The following is a 16,420-nucleotide window of genomic DNA, read 5'->3' on the forward strand; positions in this document are numbered from 1 at the left end:
TTCAATACAGTGTAAAATTTACCCGGCATATGATCCATCTAGTGCAGAGCTGTTCTGTGTGTTGCTGAGGTACTGTTCAATCAGCTGATCTCTGCCAAGCTGAAACAAACAGGTCAAATACATACACATACATCTTCAATATATTTCTATGCTCCTGCGAACAGAGGGCCAGTTTTAAATGTATAATGCACTCGTGTGAAATCATTTTAACTGCAAGCAGAATTCAATGCGTTCTGAATATAGGGATAAGATAAAAAACATGAAAATTATTAATAAAAAATATATTTGTATTTTTCAGTGTAACCTTTCTTAACATTAAAATATTTGTTCATTCATTAATTGTCTGTAAGTGCTTATGCAGTTCAGGGGCGCGGTGGGTACGGAGCCTACACGGAGTCACTGGGCCACACACACACACAGTCGGTCACTTTTGAGTGTCCAATCCACCTACCAATGTGTATTTTTGGACTGTGTGAGGAAACCAACGCACCTGTAGGAAACCCACAAGGACACAGGGAGAACACACAAAGCTCCTCACAGACAGTCACCGGAGTGAGACTTGAACCCACAACCCTGGAGCTGTGTGACTGCAACACTACCTGCTGCGCTGTGCTGCCCTTGAATATTTGTTAGATTTAGCAATTCCTCGCTTTCATAAGAAAAGGGCTTTCTAATAAGATCTCTCTTCAAATTTGGGAAAAGTCACTAATCCATCAGTTCTAGGTAGAATACACAGTCACAATCAGCACAATGCTCAATTTTTGTCAATAATGATTATGCTTTCATAGTGATTGCGGCAACAATCATGAGCTGATGTTTTTCTTTTTAAACATACCCTCAAAAATTGTCACTTCGTAGAACCATTATAAATTAATTAATAAATAAACCGCAGGGTTAGATGTTTATATCCATAGTGAGAACTTGTTAAACACCCTCATATTGTTAAATAATTAAATGTATCAAATTGTACTAGCCTAAAACCATAAAAAAACATTTTAGACACAGAACATAACTATATAATGATGGCAATGTCTGGTTCTCAAAAGAAATGGAACATTGGGCAATTTGTAATTTGTTATATGTCCAGTAGCTTCTGTGTTTCTATTAGAGTTCATGAAGTGTCTGAGGTTCGCCTTCCACAATAAATACTCTTCAACTCTATGACTGAAAATAATAAGCTTTCAATAAGCCTTTTTTAAATATTATTAACCTTGGAACCTCACCACACAGCCCAGTCAGTTTAGCTAGCTCCATAGTAAATTCTACAATTTCTGTAGTAAAGTCAGGGAGATTATCAAAACAATGCAGAGACTGTTAGCAGAAAGACAAAGAAAGACACAGTAAGAGAATATGAGAAGAGAGTAAGATAATGAAAGAGTCAGAAAAGGGGAGTGGGAAAAGGGAAGAGAGATGGAGAAGATTGAGACTAAGACAAGGAGGGGAGGCAGGGAGAGAGATGGGGGGTAGGAAAGAGAAAAGGCTAAACTTAGAGAAATAAAGTCAGCCATACTAAAAATCGCAAAATGTAAGGGGCAAAGTGTGTAAGACAGTGAAAAAGAAACATAAGGGAAGAAATAGTGAAGACTGAAAAAAAGAGAGGAAAGAGAGACGGTTAAAATATAGATAACACAAGAAAAAGAGAGAGAATAGAGAGAAAAACTGAGAATGAGAGAGAAAGAAAGAGAGAGAGAGAAACTGAGAATGAAAGAAATCAGGACTATGAGAGAGAGAGAGAGAGAGAGAGAAACTGAGAATGAAAGAAATCAGGACTATGAGAGAGAGAGAGGGAGAGAGAGAGAGAGAGAGAGAGAGAGAGAGAGAGAGAGAGAGAGAGAGAGAAGTAGCCCAGGGACTTATCAGAACCATTTCACAAGTGTACCAGAGTAATTTTGGAGAGGTTGGAGTCATATAACACCGAGCTGCATTCCAGCTCTCCCCTAATTATCCACTAGCATATTTCTGCTAAATCATAAAGGACAAACAATGCTAAATTTTCTGTATTTTTTTTTTGTTTGTTTTTTGGCCACACCAGTAGCTGTATACTAATATCGATGCAATTATGAGTGAATCCACAGCTAACCATAACTTCACTAATGGAGCTCATACATTTGGTTTTAACTCAAAACAAAGACTATGTTGTTTTTTGGATCTGATATGTGTAGCATTTAAAACAGACTGCATCTGACTCACTGTCAAAGTGAATTCCACACTGAATTTAACAAAATTAAATTCCCTTTGAACAAAAACATAATCTAACTTCACTGAATAAAATGCAGACATCGCCATCTGTTGGCATTTATGTGAACTACATGACAAACAGCAAACTGCATCTAGTTTCACTCACAGCTGGGCTCATGTCACTGCAATCCACCGGGTCACCTAATATATTTATAGCCACCAACGCAACCTGGAATTAGAGAAGGGGAAAACAAATACATGAGAACTCACACAAACAAAAACTAACAGAACTAACAGCACATATGATTAAAGTATGTACTTCACCTGGTTATAGACATTGTATGGATTGATATGACTTCTGTGAAAGGTGAGCTTCAGATATGTCCCTAAAGCATCTACATGCACTGACTTCAGCTCTCGTGCTCTGAAGCCTGTTTTCTCATTATTTGAGAGTGACACATATCTGCAAAGAACCCAAATATGGAATGGGTATTATTTCATGGGTAATGAACTGCTGTGTTTAATAAACAGCAAATAATAATACAGTCTAAACGATCTTGGAGGCTTGTGCAAATATTTGGACACCTTAAAGTGTTAATACTAAGTGAAAGCCCTTTTGGCAAATGTTTTTGTGGCCAGGTCCGAATATTTGCAGAAGGCCTCTAGGCCTCTAAAGAAAAGTTTTATTTCCACAGTTCTAAATTGTACAACTTTGCCCAAGATTAATTTCAATTAGGGATTGCACAGTAGCCTAGGAAAGGATGTATATTTACTAATATAATTTTTACTGAAGTCTGCACTGAGTGCAGTTGAATAACTGACCCAAGTCTATGGAGTTTGTGTGGAGTTTTTGTGGAGGAAATATCTGGCAGCCTGTCTCCAATGTGGAACTCAACCTTGGCTGAAATCATGTACTGATGAGCCAGCAGCTGCAGTTTCTTAATGTGACATCTCTCCACCATCTGCAGCGTGATCTCTTGTGGGAATGGACAGAACCTGCACATGGTAACGGCAAAACACTAATATTGTACGGTTCATAAAATAAATTAGCTCCTGCATGGTTTAAGTTACAAATCTGGTCTAAATAATTCAAGTGTAAAAAAGCACATCCAGCTGCAAGGCTGGAAAACAGAAACTCACACAGAATTCATGACTAGAGAGTGGAAGTTTTAACATTTTAAAACATTTTAACATAAAATGCTTTCAAAAATAGCTACCGCTATGGTTATTTAATCGTATATTTTCACACTGACATTAATGAAAAAAGTGCACGCTTTTTTTTTTTTTTTAATAAAATGTTTACCTTGCAGACCTCCATCCATTGACGGTAGGAGCATGAACCATGAGCTCCTTTGAACTGTAATTTTCTTCATGGCTAGAACAGCTGACCACAGTGAATCCTATCTTACGTGGCATCCTGCTCCGGTGTGCTACACATTTTACGGGACATAAATATACACTTCAATCCAGCAATGAAAGTAGGCATGTCTGAGGTGTGCAAGAAGTTCAGGATATCAATTGACATGCCTTTCTGAAACAACAAATCTACAAATTAAAAAGATTAGGAAAATCACTTACAGTGGCAAACAAGAATTAGATTTTACAAAGAAAAATTAAAATCAGGCATTTGTTTAGTCTCTGTCTGAGAAACAAAAACGATCTAAATCTCAACAGTGACCTTTCATCCTCTCCCTCCTTTCAGGTGATGAATTATAAATCAATTAATTACAACTTAGCTACATGCCATTGTTATGATATTCATTCATTCATTCATTATCTGTAACCCTTATCCAATTCAGGGTCGCGGTGGGTCCAGAGCCTACCTGGAATCATTGGGAGCAAGGCGGGAATACACCCTGGAGGGGGCTGTTATGATATTCAAATATTGTTAAAAAGATCTTAAAAAATCTTCTTCACAATTCAGATTTTCAGGTGTAAAATAAGTAATCCAGAGGACTTTGGTGTAAAATGATGAAGTGAACTTCAAGTCAGATTTAATTACAGGAGTTGTTACTGATTCCATCACAAATACAGATTTTTACAAATGTAGACACTATTAAAAACCACCAGTGAACCTACACACTTCTAATGAGATCCATATGCTATTTTAATAATGGTAAAAATGTACAAACTGCTTAGCCTTACAACAGCCTGAAAATGCTTCTCTATGAATGGTTTAAAGGTAAACAGCCTATATATTCCTATAAGCTTATCTTTAAAACAAAATAATCAAACCTCCAGCAATCTGATATGTGTGAGCTATTACATGTAATAATTTTTTGTTCTTCTAAATCGGGACATTCTTAAGCATTTAAAATAATAACCAATTTAAGCATTTAAAATACAAACCTAATGCCTTAAAATGAATTTAGCCTGTAACTCTAACTCTACATTTCTCAGCTTCTTGTCTGGAGTTTAAAAGTGACACAATTGACAGGACTGGATCCTTATGTTTATGATGTAAGAAACCCTGGCTATCTACATCCACCTGTTTGAATTTCAAAGCTGAAAGGCTCAACCATGATGCTGAGTGCATATTTGTCTCATAAATTTGACTTCTAGATTTAAAAAAAACACCACACATGAACAAGGAAAGTTTAAAAGACTTGATTTTCACTGGAGGGGGCCTTTTTATGTTCTGGCTCCTACCACAAAAATGATTTTCTTCATAAAGCATTTAACTTTAGAAATTTTAGTAAGATTTCAACAACTAGCTTAAACAATATAGCATTAATTTAGAAAACCGCGTGGGAGTACCGTTTTAGACCTTGTCGAGTAGCAACAACCTGAAAAACCCTTCAACTGCACTTTAGTACAATGCCAGCCTCTGGTTTTCTCGTTAATGGTGTTTTTACTGAACGTTGTAAGCTTCACTGAAAATAAATTAGCTTGAGCTAACAACTAAACTAAACATACATACAACAGCAGTAGCAGGTAATAAACTCTATTTATTAGCTATAGAGCCATTATAAAAACGTCCCCACGAGAATCTAACCTATTATCTAAACGAAGAAATGAAACTATATTTACCCAAATACAAACAGAGCTTGTTAGTCCCATCTCATCACCATAACCACCGTTTGACAACTGTCACTCAATGCGCATGCGCATTCCATGATACTCATCCTCACAAAAGCATTCTGGTATTTGTAGTTCATACAGATATTCAACAGCTGCTCTAAATGTATTCCTGTTCCTTACTTTTGCATAGTGTTATATTTATAGATAGCACTCGTTCTCTGTGTATGAAATAAAGGGAAAAACACGCTTATTAAAGCTTAAAAATGGTAGAGCCAGTTGAAAAAGAAAAACAATGTACAAACTATGAACTTGGCTTGATCTAAGACTCAGTACTCTCTATATAATGTCCTCAATATGGCCTCAAACAGTGGATAGATAGTTAAATAGGAAGTGGTAGCGCTTATGACTGAACATACAAGTATTTTCTTTAGAGGTCTACTGTTAATTTTTGGTATAGAAAACGTTATTCCATTAGCTACCTCCCTAATGTCTAAAAAGGGAGTAAGGGGGCATTTGAGACCGAGCCGAGACATATATGTGGTACACCCTGTTTCGGATATAGTCCCTCGCTCTTTCCGGTGTGTGGTGTGGAGCAACATGGCGACAGAAATGGCTTCACAGAATATTTGGCCAGAAATTGAGAAAGCAGAAAATGAGAACCGGCGAGAGTTAGTGCTGCACGGTGCAGCGGTTGATAAAAAGATAGAAAGCTGCGGCGGTATACACCCTAGACTTTACTCTCTGTCTCTTTTAAACTACCTGGAAATCAGCCAGTGTCCGAGCTTACACAGTATCCATCAAAACATCAGCAAACTGGTTCATCTGCAGAGCCTCATCCTCTGCAGGAACAAGATCACCTCCGTGCCCAGTACCATTGGGGAACTGAAAGCACTTAAGGTCCTGGACCTGTCAGTCAATAGCCTTCAGGATTTACCCGAGGAGATCTGCTCCTTGACTGAACTGACCACTCTCAATGTGAGCTGTAACAGCCTCAAAAATCTGCCCCAAGGACTGAGCCAGTGCACCAAGCTGTGCAGCATCAATGCATCCAAAAACTCTCTGTCCAAACTCCCAGAAGATCTCTGTTCTTCATCCTCTCTGGAGCTGCTCAACACCATCATTGCCTCAGAAAACTCAATAGAGCAGATGAGCAGTGACATACACAACCTGTCTTCCCTTAAGGTCAGTTTTTCACATAAAAAAAAAAAAAACATACCTACACCATAATGAGGAAGATTACACAGAATCACGTTGTTATCTTTCTAGATTTTAAAACACAATGTTTTAGGTGTAAGACAGAGAAACACGAAACTATTGTAGACATGCTGATCTAGTTTAGATTCAACAGATGTTTAACATTTGTAGCTAATCATGTAGGCTGTATGTTGTAGTCTGGTTTACTGCATCCATAATATTTACAGAATCCTTAAAATAATGGAGCTAGATGCACATTGCAGAAAATATGAGAAAACAATAGTTTATTACAAATTATTCTTGCTACCTTTATTGTGATTGAAAAAAAAAGATCATTCTTATAATTGCTATCTAGGTTTTAGATCTGTCCAGCAATAAGCTGCAGGAGATCCCATTCGAGCTGGCTGACTGTCCCAAGCTGAAGGAGATCAACTTCAAAGGGAACAAGTTGAAAGACAAGCGTCTGGAGAAGATGGTGAACGGCTGCCAGACCAAGTCAGTGCTGGACTACTTGAGAGCAGGTGGGCGAGGTAAAGGGAGAGGCAAGCCGGACGGAGAGGGAGCTGAGAAGAGTGAGGGGAATCGCAGTGTGTCCAAGAAGAAGAGTGCTCAGAAGCAGAAGAATAAAAAAGAAGAGGAAGAGGAGGTGGATGAACTGAAGCAGATGGTGGTCCGGATTCTACATGTGTCTGATTCACCCGCTGCTGTGACTGTTAAAGTCTCTCCGCTGGTGAAGGATGTGCGGCCGTTTATTGTCTGCTGCATTGTCAAGGGTATGAACCTAAAACCTGGGAATGCACTAAAGAGGTTCCTGGCAGCTCAGGTAAGAGATAAAGGAATAAAGGAAGTCATGTGTCAACAGCTGGCTTAATTTATTAAATACCAAATTTCTCTCTCCTATTATGGGTTGTAGTATTGTAGTTGAAGCCCACAGTCCAAACAATGAACACAGGATTTATTAATAAATGCACTAGAGAACAACCTAAAGGGAAAAGCCACCAATAATATTTTTGATTTGTAGGATTACACTGTTAAATTGTAAACATATTCTCTGAAAGTGTGATGTGAATTGTCTCTAAAAGCTACCTCATAGAGGTTTTTACACAGACTAATTACAAATACAAATTTGAATGCATATTGTTGCTTTTTAGATTTGCATCATTTAATATACTCTTTGCTATTTTAAATATGTACAATTCTTATCTTTTATTTGACCTTCAGACCAAGCTTCATGATGAAATATGTGCCAAAAGGACCACAGCCACCATCGCCACTCATGACTTGAGCTTACTGAAGCCCCCTCTACAGTATGATGCCAGACCACCAGATATTCTGAGGGTATGCATGAATAAATATCACTTCCTGTGTATGAAGACTCTTGTGTCCTATTGTCCTATTCACCTTATGTTGATGGCATTTTTTTGTTCTGATTGCATCACACGTGACAGAGTAACAGAACAGCTAGGAGGAAGTGGAGCATTTCTGACTGAGGGTTAAGTTGTATAGTTGAATGCAGATATGGGCAGTGTGTTTAGGAAAACACTTTACCATCACTGACGTGCTTCTTACAGATCACTGACGTGCATGTTTTGAATTTTCTCATGATCAGAATCCAATATTTGCTCCTGACATGAAATTACAGTAATCAGTTATTATGTTCTGAATCTAGCAAATATGTGTTGTGATGTTATGACATTAATATTGTGTGTAGTTAAATACATGCCCTCTGAATACTACGTGAAGATAAGTATGTTGACTATGAAAAAATGTAATTGACCATAGTATTTCAGGAACAATGTCTCACCTGTTGATTACAGTGGCCATGCTTTGAGTGATGTAAATAGCAAACTGGTGAATATAAATCTATTGTGAATTGAGAATATAGTCCAGGGCTGACTGCTGAGAAATGTAGCAAGTGTTATATTGTCTCTGGTTAATTACCACTGTTTTGTTGCCCAAATGACGATAATGTTTAAGAAGTAATGGCCCTTCAGCCTCAGGCGATAACTGTGGGTCAAAATGATCTTTTCTCAGTCGGTTGCCCAGTAATTGGTTACCCAATAAGATGTTGCATAATCTTCCAATCAGTGTACACCCACTGCTTACATAACATCCAGTAGGACGTATTATGCATAATTTATGGCATCTGTTTTTTGTGAATGGCATGGAATCTAGTTTCTAATCTGCTGGTTAAAGTGTCACTGAGAAGCCACATAATTCAAGGTTTTAATAATGCATGACCTGTGCTTTTGCTTTTGGTCGTACATCTTTGTGCTGAACATTCATACAGCATCTGTCTCTGTACATATACCAGTGGCAAAGGCTTTGTAAGGCTAGTCTATTCTGTCTACAGCTTTTTATACTGTCACAGGCCAGTCGTTTTTTAGTGCTGGACAGTAGAAGGCACTGTTTATTGTTACCAAAGGACTGATATTGTGGAAGGCAATATTATTTAAATGAGCCGCATAAACCCCTTAAATAAATCCCTTGTTCTGATGTCAAATGTTTTGCAAAACAAAGTTGTTTTAACAAATTCATATCCAAAAGTTTTGTACATACACTGTTTGTTTTTGCATAACACATTTTTTCTGACAGTGACAATATATTTTCTAAAATGATATTAGTTTCCTAAAGGCATACTAAGCTTACTTTTTATTGTCCTGTAATGAATTTTGTTAACAAAGACTATTTCAAAAGTTAAAAAGTGTCTGTGTGTGTGTGTGTAGATAGTTCCTCTTGGTCGTAAGGAGATGAAGGCAGCTGATCTTCTCAAGATGCTCCAGCAGGAAGCTGATGAACAGAGAAAACAGAAGAAACGTCAGAATGTATCAGGCCTCCACAAGTGAGAAATTAAACTGAACTATAGTATACCAGAAGGATATTTAAATTGTTAGTGAGATATCCCCAGAACTGGCAGGAACATCCATGGCTGAAGTGCCCTTGAGCATGGCACTGAACCCCCAAATGTTCCCCAGGCATCAGGGATGGCTGCCTCCCGCTCTGGGTGTGTGTTCACTGCCACTGATGGGTTAAATGTGGAAGATACATTTAGTTGTACATTTTACAATGACAAATAATTGCACATTATCATTATTTAAAATGGACAAAAATACAGACCAAATATTGCTTGAATATGTCTGTTATTACCACATGTATTTACACAAATTGTCATACTCTTTTATAAATATATAATGAAGTCATTTTGAAATTACTTGACACCTGAGGTTTGTAGGCATGCAGATTCCCTGATTTAATTTGGTGACTTTAAATCTTCCATCTCTTGTTAGCTCCATTACCTATAGAATCAATGTGAACACATCAATATCTTGGGCGATCGTTTATATTTTGGATAAATGTAGAAATCTTGTAAACTGGATTTTGAGCAGAAGAAGCAAATGCCCAGTGGCCCTTAATGGACAGGGTTTTCTATCAAAATAATTCCAAATGGTGCCCCGCTGCTGTTATATAAACAGTGTATTAATTTTTTTTAAAATTCATTTTAAGGATCATTCTACGTTTGATTTGCATTGATAGAAGAAGTGACGACTAATTAATTGGAGTAAACTCGCTGATAACTTTCATTAAAAGTAAAGAATTTGTTAGCTTTCTGGAAAATTACTATTTTGGGGATACTTTCTGGGACCAACATAATTTGCTGATGCTGTAGGTTGCTTGTATGTCTAGGACATTTTCATGATTATGATGAATGAAGCAGCTGTTGATTATAATACAGGACACTGCAGTGTTTAATGGTCTAATTTACTGCCACAGATACCTTCAGCTGCTGGATGGGAAAGATCATTACCCTTGCCTGGTTGATGCTGATGGTCATGTGATCTCCTTCCCACCAATTACAAACAGCGATAGGACAAAGGTAAACTATAGTTACTGTTTAATAATTACTTTGGCATTCCATTGAAACTCACTGCTGAGATCAGTTCAGGTCTAGGGATTACTCAACTGAAACCTGTTTTACTGCTGCTAATACTCAGATTTTGTGCTTACACAAGAGATGAAACAAGTATACGACAAGTAAATTTATTGCTTCCCTAAATGACACAATTCCGTCTGTACCTTGTTCCATTTACTTTTCTCTTTCTTTCTCTATGTCCCTCTCTAGATAAAGAAGACCACACGTGAGCTGTTCATAGAGGTGACAAGTTCTACTAGTCTGCAGATCTGCAAGGATGTCATGGACACGTTGATTATAGTAAGATGTTTATTCTATTATAATGTTTACAGTTAAACAATTGTAGGCATTGCATGTTGCATATAACATGTAATTTAAATAAGTGTTTATTTGATATTATAAACAAGTGGTTACAGTTGTTCTTGCCAGTAGGAGTCAGTACTGACAAACCAAAATTATCAGCCCGCCATCAGTACGTTTTCGCGCATTAATCAGCAGAAAAGGCTGGACATGATAAGGAAGGGATGATTTCCCGCACTAGCTCTGTGATGCATAAAGGTTTTATTCTTTGAGTAATAAAAATATATCCTAAAATATTATCTGCCTATAACAATATAATCCCAATAGCACGGCACCTTCCGTATAGTTCTTAAAACACTGATTCATTCCATTTCCAACCCTGTTTGTTCTGCTGATGAAGGCCTGAAACCAATATGTGTACTGCAAAGGTCTATACAAAATCCTTTTGAATCTAAATATCAAGTTTTACGTGTGTATTAAAAAAAAAGAATAACTGTATCCTGCTAGAGGAACACTCTTTAGGAAATTACATGCAAATGTTTGTAATTTAATAGTCAGATTTGAGTGAGATCAGTGTGCTTGGAGATTTTCCTTAATACCCTGCAGTGAAACCGAGGCCCTTTTACAATATTAATTATCAGTGAAGCGAGTGTGGAGAGTGAGAGATCTGTTTCTAGGTCTCATGCTCTTTTCATAGTCAAGCCTTGGCCTGCTTGTATGGCAGTGGAAGGAATGAGCTCATCTTTCTTTGCCAGTAATACACACACACACTATATCTCTCTCTCTCTCTCTCTCTCTCACACACACATACACACACTTTCTCACACACATTTTAAGGTCTGCACATGCACAGTACAACAAACACAGAGTGTACTGTATCACGGAAGTACCACACAATACACCTGCAATTGAAGCGCTTTAGATGTGCAAGCATCCACAGAGCGTGTTCTCTCGTGTGTATTCATCAGACATGCCCCAGTTTTCAGCCAATCTGCCTCATCAGTCTCAAAGCAGTGCAATTATATGGAAACTTGCTTGCGTTAACACTGATGGCATATGGTTACAAATGGAAATGCTTGAATATGTACTGTTTTATCTGCCTTGTCTACTGCATCAGGGGTACTTGGGACACTTGACAATAAATAATATGGTTAAAAATATAGAAACAGTTTTATAGTATATGCATTGTATTTACAAGCATACCAATAACAAAATAAAATCCTGCCATGAAAAGAAAATGGTTATCAAAATGTATTAAAATTAAATCAGTAAGAACACATCATTACTCATATACATTTAGCAAGTCCCAATAGGAGTGGGCTATTATCATTGAAGTCACATTTTTCTGCATCATTCAAAGACATAAAATGGCCAGTAATTTAGGAGCTAATCAATACAAAACTTCTCAGATGAAAGAAATGTTGCTTAGTATTATTTGCGATTTTCATTCTGAGTATATGTTTAAAAATATGTATCACATCTGAAGATTGCAATAGAGAAATGTCAGCAATGCAGCAAATTGATTGTTTGACAAGAAAATCTTGTGATGCATAGTTTTTATTTTGAAATAGTGAACATTTTCACTATTGAATATGAATATTGAATATGTGTACTACTAGTGGTTAAAGTGTGGCCCTTTGTACTGGGCAGTTTGTAATGTTGACCCCTGTACTATAAGATCTTTTGCTTAGAAATCTGCATTTAAATCTTTGTCATTTTACAAGCAGTGACAAATAGGATGTTGGTTAAACATTTTGGTTTGTGGATTGATTTGTGCATTGGGCATGTGATTCTTACTCTGATAGGAATTGAAACGTCTGTCCTAGATTCTTGCCTTTAGTCTTTTACATCAGCTCAGATTCCTGCTGAATATTTAACCATCTGCAAAACGTGATCTGGACACTAAGAATAATAGACTTTTCAATACCTTCATGCTGCATCCAAACAAGCAAAAGTCTCTGGACACCTTAATGTGAAAGCTACTGGTAAAGTTACTGTTGTTATTTAGGTTTCTTCATAAATGTTTTAACAGAATGGCATATAATGGCATATATATTTCCTCCAGAATGCACTAAAGCTACAATAAGGAACTTTCTGTCTTTTGAAAATTTCTAAACGTCTAGGGATTTTTTTATTTCAGTGATGTATCCGAGATTGTGCTGATAAATATCTAAACTGTTATTTAGAGTACAAACCTGTAAAATTACATAAAGAAAGTCAGCTACCTTTTGAAAATTTTACCCCCATAAACCTTTCAATTTACCTATAATATTTAATCGGGAATGGTGGTGTTTTTGTTTTTTACATGCAGATTAATAGAAGCATGTATTAAACTTTCAGTAAATTCTGACCCGTCTTGGATTTTCGTGTGTGCTTAACTGTGTTTTTTGTATGTCTTTAAGAAAATGGCTGAGCTGAATAAGTTTACTTTTGATCACAAAGAAGAGGCTGGCTCAGACGGGGAGACTGATTCAACACCTGACCCATCAGTGGACACCTCAGCCTCACCTGAGCTGAGTGTAGTACAGGTGAAGGTGTTAGATGCTGAAGGCAATCTGAAGGTTTTGTACCCATCTAAAACTGACCTTACCTGTGACATCAGCCACCTGAAAATCATCCGGTAACAAACTCAATACTGGTGGATATTTTATATAAGACCAAGGTCAATGCTTTATTTAAATGATAGAAACTTTGCCACTCAGTTGCTTTCAGCTATTTGAGTGTACATTACAGTATGTTGCAATTGTTATTGCACAGAGCATAAATACTAGGTTTAACACTTTAAACCATGATTCTTTTTCATTCTGAGGTTCATCCTTTCATTTTTAATTATTTTTTCTACCTAATTTAGAGTTCTGAATGGTTCTCATTTTAACCACATTTACAAATAGCTATTTACAAATAGAAAAACTAAATCTCCTAGTGTCTTGGTAAAACGTAGATGTACCTTAAAGCATTTGATGAACCACATATTGTGCAGCACTTATTGTCCGTCAAGAAAAATAAATGACACTGAACACATTCTTGTTTTGTTTTGTATTTCCTTTCTATCAATTATATTTTATAAGAAAGCATTGAGATGTTATCCTCTTAACTCCAAGCCCAAAATTAATGTGCTAAACACCTCAAAACCATGATTGTCTTGTATTGAAGATAATATAAAGATACTGTAATTCAAATATGTGACAAAATCCCCTCAAAGATCACATTTCACCTGCCTCTTAAAGCTTTCTAGAGAGCTTTACTTGAAAATTTGCAAATGTTCTGACTGATATTCCGGGATACAATAGTCTTCAAGAAGATCAGAACATCCTGAGGACCCTATCCTTTTCATATTTGCTGTATCAGTGGAACAAAAGAACTTTGTGTTGTCTCTTGGAGGTGAATCACTGACCAGCATGGGTTTGTTTGTGGATCTGTGGCTTGTTGTGAAAGCGGTGGATTCGGTTACAGATCAGATGACCGGCGGCCTGAGGGAATGCGAAGCCGAGGAGTCTCAGATCTTAACTGTCCAGAGATATAAAAGAGGAGCAAAGGAACACCAGGCAGAACATCTCAGAAAGCTCCAAGGATGCCGTTACCAACTTGCAAATCTGTGACAATATAAACTAGATATGAGAACCATTCATCAAGCTAATCAAGATAAACAAGCATGGGACAGAAAGACAAGATTTTTGAGTGGACTTGAAGATCATGTGAAAGCCAAGATTGATGGCTCAAATTCTACTGGCTCCTCTGGGCCCCCAAAATCTGTTGCTTTGAGTGGATATCATCAACCTTTGAGGATACAAACCAGCAACCATTCAGATTTCATCCACAGACCTCGACATGTTGTACTGGAGACTAATCCATTGGGTAAAGCTCATGGAAGCAATGGCAGGACCCTGGTAAAGAGCAACTCCTTGCCTCCAATACTTAGCCCAAGAATAACTTCCATGCATGGTGGGAAAACTTGGGCGCCAAGTCGGCTGGTGGATCATGAAACTCTGCAAGCGGGTAAGAAAGCCAACATCCCAAGGGTTAGTTTAAGAAGAGACCGGGTATTGATATGGACACAAAAGGAGAGTGGGCAGTTAGCTAGCACAATGGGCCTGCTCTGCAATAGCTTTGATACATTCAGTGTAACAGAAAACACTCAAAACCTAGAGCCTGTGGTCAAGACATGGAGTTGGTCTCTTGACCCATCAAGCAAGATTTTGGACATAGAAGAAAACAAGCCTATTTCCAAGGATGCTAGGGTTGTATCGGAAAGAATGAAAGAGTCAAGTAGTATGTAGGAGACCAAGCAACATACTTATACCCTCTCAGACTCTGCCATCGAAACAGAAACCCAAAGCTCACATAGGAACAGAAGGATAGGACAAGTGGGACCAGCTGGAGTGCTAGATGATCCAGAAGAGGAGTATTACTCCAGTCAAAGGATTACAGACTGGATCATCGGAGTAAATGCAAGTCTCTTCTCACCTTCTAAAGACGAGCTAAATAAAACACTGCTAAAAGAGGAAGACATTGACACTATTAAGATTGTTTATGGTGAAGACTGAAGTTTCATTTATGTTTGTGCTCACAAACTTTTTCATGTGCAAGATGAAGGCAACAAATTCAGATTAACACCTAGAAAGACATTTATCTATCTAGTATCAAAACTGTTAATGTATTACTCTCCATTTTTGGTTATATGTAAGGAATGTTAGTCAGGAAAAAATGTTGAATAAACATTTTACAATATAATAAATGCTAAATCACATTGTGATATTCAAACACCAGTTGTGTTATAGTATGTTAAGTGAAATTAATTTTTCTAAAGTATAATACATTAACAAGAAGCAGTTACAGACAAAGAATGAATGAACACATTAACAAGTTTTATATACAGAGAACCCATGTTATAAATCAAGTTTACAGTCTGGTAATACTGGTCAGTTCTGGAATTTAAAAAAAGTTCTTTGAAGAATTTACATACATATATTAAAAAAAAAAAAAAAAGTATACTGTTTATTTTGATGCATCATGTTTAATGTTTTAGAACAGAGTTGAAATGTCCTTTTGGGTTTCAGCATTTGTGGACGTAGTATCCGGTGAGGTACCCAACGATGTACATAGAAGCTATCACAGCCAGTGAACCTGCCACTTTTACAACACCACCCAGCTGCCCAGTACACAGCCTGTTATAGACCCTATGCCAGAAAAACAACATCAGCGATACAATTGACAGTTTAATACATGTAGTACATTGCATTTAATGCCTAAAATGCCTGCAGGGTTTGTTATTAGATGAGAACATACAAATTCCACCATCGGGTTATTGAAAATGTCCAACAGACTTTATAAAATAGCATTTTTAGACTAATTTGGGGTTGATAAACTGGTCCAAAAGGTATTAACTCTCCACAGTAATTCATGATTCATTCATAGTAAATAGTGTATTTAATTAACCATTCCTTTAATAATGATGTAATAAACTTAATCGTTCAAAGACTTTGTTTCGTTATTGCAAAGACTATATATACACAGTTTTAAAAAACAGAACACTTACCCATTCATGCTGGTCTCGGAAGCTGCTACACTGTGGGTAACTTTGTCGTTCCAGCGATTGTACTGTATATTCACTTCTCCAGACTCCATTTCCTATTACTGTTTCTGTTTATGTATAGACAAATGCATAAGAAATACATAGACAATGTCTAAACCGTCTAGAAAAAGTAATATGTGACACTTACGTTTGTAGCTGAGCATTCACATGACTGAAGCTGTTTTCTGAGATGAGCTGTTGGGCAAGTTAAGACAGCCAGTTGTTGGCCAAAGTCCAATTCAGCA

At 37.1% G+C, this 16,420-nt stretch overlaps 3 protein-coding genes across 3 annotated transcripts in view; 1 reads left to right on the forward strand and 2 right to left on the reverse strand.

The window, feature by feature from the left end:
• cep104 (centrosomal protein 104) overlaps positions 1-5,279 on the reverse strand; it is a 30,646-nt gene extending 25,367 nt beyond the window's left edge. Inside the window, exons 1-6 of the mRNA XM_066643664.1 lie at positions 5,209-5,279; positions 3,482-3,608; positions 3,001-3,174; positions 2,503-2,641; positions 2,345-2,407; positions 23-99 (exon numbers count right to left, since the gene is read on the reverse strand). Coding sequence (XP_066499761.1) covers positions 23-99; positions 2,345-2,407; positions 2,503-2,641; positions 3,001-3,174; positions 3,482-3,594 — 566 coding nt within the window. The 5' untranslated portion in view covers positions 3,595-3,608; positions 5,209-5,279. The remainder of the gene's footprint in view (positions 1-22; positions 100-2,344; positions 2,408-2,502; positions 2,642-3,000; positions 3,175-3,481; positions 3,609-5,208) is intronic.
• Positions 5,280-5,776: 497 nt separating this feature from the next.
• lrrc47 (leucine rich repeat containing 47) lies at positions 5,777-13,632 on the forward strand. The gene is made up of 7 exons (XM_066644909.1): positions 5,777-6,381; positions 6,749-7,216; positions 7,615-7,731; positions 9,120-9,235; positions 10,165-10,267; positions 10,514-10,603; positions 13,006-13,632. Exons 1-7 carry the CDS (start codon positions 5,797-5,799, stop codon positions 13,225-13,227), a joined length of 1,701 nt encoding a protein of 566 aa, XP_066501006.1. The 5' UTR covers positions 5,777-5,796; the 3' UTR covers positions 13,228-13,632.
• A 63-nt stretch (positions 13,633-13,695) lies between these two features.
• smim1 (small integral membrane protein 1) lies at positions 13,696-16,420 on the reverse strand. Its single transcript, XM_066644910.1, has 3 exons — positions 16,324-16,420; positions 16,140-16,243; positions 13,696-15,780 (listed from the first exon to the last, which is right to left on the reverse strand). Exons 2-3 carry the CDS (start codon positions 16,226-16,228, stop codon positions 15,657-15,659), a joined length of 213 nt encoding a protein of 70 aa, XP_066501007.1. The 5' UTR covers positions 16,229-16,243; positions 16,324-16,420; the 3' UTR covers positions 13,696-15,656.

This window comes from Hoplias malabaricus, chromosome 14 (assembly GCF_029633855.1).
Source record: "Hoplias malabaricus isolate fHopMal1 chromosome 14, fHopMal1.hap1, whole genome shotgun sequence".
NCBI lineage: Eukaryota > Metazoa > Chordata > Actinopteri > Characiformes > Erythrinidae > Hoplias > Hoplias malabaricus.

Excerpts from the sequence above, each read along its gene's own strand:
- lrrc47 (XM_066644909.1), top strand. The coding sequence starts at position 5,797 with ATGGCGACAGAAATGGCTTCACAGAATATTTGGCCAGAAATTGAGAAA. Across the intron at positions 10,268-10,513 it reads CAAACAGCGATAGGACAAAG|ATAAAGAAGACCACACGTGA; the intron begins GTAAACTATAGT and ends GTCCCTCTCTAG. Across the intron at positions 10,604-13,005 it reads TCATGGACACGTTGATTATA|AAAATGGCTGAGCTGAATAA; the intron begins GTAAGATGTTTA and ends TATGTCTTTAAG.
- smim1 (XM_066644910.1), bottom strand. The coding sequence starts at position 16,228 with ATGGAGTCTGGAGAAGTGAATATACAGTACAATCGCTGGAACGACAAA. Across the intron at positions 15,781-16,139 it reads TCCGAGACCAGCATGAATGG|GGTCTATAACAGGCTGTGTA; the intron begins GTAAGTGTTCTG and ends TTTCTGGCATAG.